This window comes from Sprattus sprattus (genome assembly GCF_963457725.1).
Source record: "Sprattus sprattus genome assembly, chromosome: 17".
Classification (NCBI taxonomy): Eukaryota; Metazoa; Chordata; class Actinopteri; order Clupeiformes; family Clupeidae; genus Sprattus; species Sprattus sprattus.
Genome location: NC_137915.1, coordinates 5,890,522 through 5,895,521, shown reverse-complemented (window position 1 = coordinate 5,895,521; position 5,000 = coordinate 5,890,522). Strand labels below are relative to the sequence as shown.

The window sequence follows — 5,000 nt, the reverse complement described above, 5'->3', positions numbered from 1 at the left end:
TGATGTGGGTGAAGTTTGAAGAACCATGCGAAACACCCCTACTGCAATCCTCGAGCTGTTTAACCATGAGTTTGATGAAATTATTAAAAAGGCAGCATACAAGCCTCCTCACTGCCAGAGGAAGAAATAAGGTTGTGTTTATGTGTTTATGTAATAAGGTTGACTTGTGAGGCATGAGTTAATGAGTGATCACAGGCATGTCTCCTGGCTCACATATACTAGAGGGAAGAGGATATTGGCAGAAACGCTCTGGTTCCTGAAATCTCAATCCATTCAAAACATTATCAGTCAGTGCGGTTACATGATGGAATACACCCGATTTCGGCCGAAGCCCGACTATATGCATGTATATATGTCTATGTGCAGGATCTCAAGCAAGTTGTTGTTTTCCAGTTGTAATCTAGTTTCGAGAGTTAGATGCGCGCGTTGTCCGATTTCCAGCGTAATCCGATCACTTATCTGGGGGTGTAAATCTGATTTCAGTCCGACACAGGAAATCTAGATTTGGGGAGTGACATGAATTGGCTCTTCGATTGAAACCCGACTACGCTCGAAAACTGGACACATGTAACCGCACTGAGTGTGTGTAGACACAAGACTATGAGAAGGTCCACACAAAAGCTGATGGAGATCCTTATAGAATATGTCTAAATGGTTTCGCATTCGATTATAAAGATGTGATATTTGGCATTTCTCCAAAAGAAGAGATTCCTTGTTTTAGCAGCCCTAAAGCTTCGTTGTTGTATGGATATCTCATGTTTAAATGGATGAAGTGTTCTTTGTTTCAGCTTATGGCACTAAGAGATCCTCAGTCCCCCAGCAGCACCACGGTGATCAAGTAGATTCAGCTCCTCTCAACCAGGTGTTTCTTTCACATGTATATACAAATGAACATGGCTATTGAGCGGAGTGGTCTGTTAGTGTGTGTGTGTGTGTGTGTGTGTGTGTGTGTGTGTGTGTGTGACACAGCTCCCTCCCTCGACACAGGAGATGAATTCAAACGTTTGTGGGGACACAGGTGTCACTGGCGCTATGACAACGCTCTCATTCAGACATGGCTGGGTGTCGCTTTACACCGGCGCTCAGCATCGCGTTGCACGCGGAGAGGGCTCCACACGCGCGCGTGGGAACGTTCCGTCGCCAGGTCACATCGGATCACTGGCAACCTAATACGGTTGTGTTGTGTTGTGTTTGTTTTCATATGAGGGAGGTAGATGGCCAAGACATTCCGTTTCATTTGCAACCTTTTTCTTGGCTGGAGCTGAACTATAATTCAATCAATTTAATCAATGTATTTATTTGATCAAGAGGGACAGTGTACATTCGTGAACATCAAAACGTAATTGCACCCAATTGTAGCCGAACTATATAGCTGAACTATAGCTTTTGTGGTCTTCAAGAAGAAACTGCTTAAGCAGTAGGTCCTTTATATCTTACTAAACCTGCATTAATTAGGGCTATACTCAGAATAGAAATTACGCATGCCGTCAAATGTAATCAAACCAAAGGCAAATACTGGCACAGTAACAACACCACTGAAATTCCTATTTTCCTATTCCAAGTTTAATATTAAAGAAGTCTCGCGACCTTCTTTATTGTAGTCGGTAAATGAATCATGGACGCTGTGAATGTTGCATGAATACATTCTGCATCTTTCTGGTCAGAATTCTCTCAGGCCACGAGGCTGCCTGCACAGACACACACTTCTGCCGTCTCTGCTGGCTGGTGAAGTTAGATTTGAGTAACAACGTTTTTTTTTTGTTTTTTTTTTTTATTAAAAGTAATTTAAAATGTAACTGTAAAATTTGTCTGCAATTATTAAAATGTTACCAGAGATGGCTGTTATTGTTTAAATTCCTCTGTGTACTACTGCTACCATTGTTCCTGTAGCATGTCATTGTATAACACTGTGAGGCAAACATTATATGGCCGAGCAGCGCCACTTATCTAGAAACCAATACATGCATATGTATACACTCAAGTATATACTCAAGAGCGCAAATTGCTTTCAACACAGAAAAACAATAGTGTGTGTGCACACACTGAGAGAGAGAGAGAGAGAGAGAGAGAGAGAGAGAGAAAGAAAGAGAGAGAGAGAGAGAGAAAAATACTAAACAGCGAGGAGGAAATCGCCACAAATCCACTAAACCATCTCTCAGCTAGCAGGCCAGACCTTTTGGGGTCCATTTTCATTATGGGCTGTAATAATGGAGCTCTCACAGGTAGCCCTCCACTCTGATCCTGCCTGCCTGTTGTTTCTCTCAGTATGGATGTCTGCTAATGACGCAGACCCTAGCGGTAGTTCAGCAGAGAGAAGAGGGAGCAGTTGAGAGCCCAGAGGGTAGAACGCCGGCACATTCCTGAGACGTGACAGAACTTGGCGTGAGGTAAAAAGGCCACTAGAGCCCAAGCCACATGGATTTGGCAAAGTCATGCATGTACTGAAAGTAAAGTACTGTACAGTAACACACACACACACACACACACACACACACACACACACACACACACACAGACACACAGACACACAGACACACAGACACACACAGTCACTGCACCTGCCAGACCTGTAAACTCAAATTTCCCCTGAATGAGCCGGGGGGGTGAGTCAGCTGAATTTTGGGAAACCTGAAAAATGAGCCAGGAGGTGGATCTGGAAACCAGATCATCCAGAGTTGCGACACCGGGGCGAGAACGATGACAGAAATACTGCGCTGCCGACTCAATAATTTCTCCAAGCTAACGACTATCTATCAACTAATCTCCATAACAAGAAATAATTGCCCTTGACGGATGTGTTGACGCAGGAGCACAGCCAAGACCACTGATTCCTGAGCCAGACTGTGGCCACCACTGAAAAACAAAAACACGGGCTACAAACGCTCCGTTCCAACCTCGGTTCTAAACTTGTTCCCAAGCTTGCAGCGCTTTTAACAGAGCACTAGTAGTCATTCAGCAAAGCATTTGCAATTCAAACTCCCTGTAAAACTAGACAGAGAGAGACTTTAAAGTACGTATATCTTCACTGGGGTGCAGCTCGTGGAACTGAGCATAGACATACAAAAGGGGGAGTGTGTGTGTGTGTGTGTGTGTGTGTGTGTGTGTGTGTGTGTGTGTGTGTGTGTGTGCATAGACATACAAGTACGTGCATCTTCACTGGGGTGTATGCACTGAACCGCAGACATCACAAGCGGGAAGTGGAGGGTGGATGGGTCTCTTACCTGAGGCGTTAGGGTCGCTGGGCAGGGGTGAGAGGGGGTGCCGTGGGGTGCTGTCCTGTGTCTGGCTACCCTCCGCCTCCCCCTCTGCCTCCCCCTGCCTGCAGACGGAGCAGAGGAAGCTGCCTTGCGACCGCGGATCCCAGTCGGCCTCCTTCCCCTGTCGCTCACACTCCAGGTGAACCCATCTGGTGAAAGAAAAAAATATGTTACACACACACACACACACACACCCACACACACACACTGTACATCAGCATCCATCAACATGACAACTGCCAATTTTCCAATCCCCAAAGCCTCTAACCAGCTATGCAATCTCCAGTGAGGTGAGTTACACACATGAAACATCTCAGGGGGGGCTGTTTGCTTTTGCCTCTTCCTCATTGCTGCCCCCCCCCCCCCCCCCACCACCACCACCCTCTTCCAAACACTGTTAAGGCAAATGGATTTGAGGGAATCGCTAGAAGAAAGACTCCTTTTTTTCTCCCTCCCGCATATCCTCGTGACCCCTCCCCCCCTCTTTGCTGCAGGTGGCCAAAGTAGGGGTGGGGAGTAGTGGGGTATTAAGCAACACCCCCACGCCCCCCCCCCCCCCCCCCCCCCCCCCCCCCAGGTAATTACATCTCCACAGAATCAGCAAGAGAGGAGGCACCCAGGAGAGTGGGCAGCCTGCCAACTTTGAGCAGAGCACAACACAACTACACAGCAGACATACACAGCGCACACACACACACACACACACGCACGCACACACTCACACCCCGAACACACACACACAGCTTAGATCAATCTAATGCGGTTCTTCAAACCTACTGGTCAGCATGGGAACCCTACAGTCTAGGGTTAAATACTCTTGAACATACAACAACAAACAAAATATCAATCGGCTATCTCTTAAGCAAAGGGTATATTACATGACCATTACTCATTACCAGAGCAGTACCAGTGCAGCGTCTATATACATCTATAAAAACAAGCATGCCAGCCATTTGAGTTGGGAGAGGGTAACTCTTTTGAGGACGAGTGCCCTGACTGGTGGATGCTCATGAGAGGCAATAACGCCAAATGGGGGCTCTAAATTATTTAACTCGAAGAGCCACTTTTACGGTATCATGGCCGTCCAAGGGCTACCTGCCTTGGCAACCCTTAGCTGGCTGAGGCTTCCAGAGAGGGCCCTGGAGGATTCTGGGAACGCCCGGAGGTCTTATAAAAAGGAGATATATTTCACTCATGTCATCTCTTTACCAACTTCTCCTCAGGGGCCGCTTGGCTAAACGAGATTACAGCTTTGGCTAACACAATCTTTAATGACCTTTGAACCTGCTAAGTCACTGCAGGGCATATGAGATGGATCAATAAGGTGCTTGTCCTCTGACAAAACACAAACATAAACACCCCACACACACACACACACACACACACACACAAACATATTACAGCCACACACATGAACACACACGAATGGATAACATAAACGTGCAAAAAACGAAAAACACACATTTTCTTTGTGACTGGAATTCATTGTGCTCTCTGACCTCAAGCAAATTGTCAAACCCTGATAATGAAATCCATTTGCCACACCAATTACATGCACCCCAACCAAAACACACACACACACACACACACACACACACACACACACACACACACACACACACACACCTCTACCCCATTTGTTAACATCTTTTTCTCTACAGAGAAGTCACTGTGTGAGCCCCATCAGCCTCTCTCACACAATCAAGCCATTGTGAAAATCCTGAGAATACCACTCCATGTATG

The 5,000-nt window shown here is 46.4% G+C and overlaps 1 protein-coding gene across 1 annotated transcript in view; it reads right to left on the bottom strand.

The window, feature by feature from the left end:
- kmt2ca (lysine (K)-specific methyltransferase 2Ca) overlaps nt 1-5,000 on the bottom strand; it is a 130,263-nt gene that overhangs the window by 72,450 nt on the left and 52,813 nt on the right. The window contains exon 12 of the mRNA XM_080855301.1: nt 3,222-3,406. Coding sequence (XP_080711427.1) covers nt 3,222-3,406 — 185 coding nt within the window. The remainder of the gene's footprint in view (nt 1-3,221; nt 3,407-5,000) is intronic.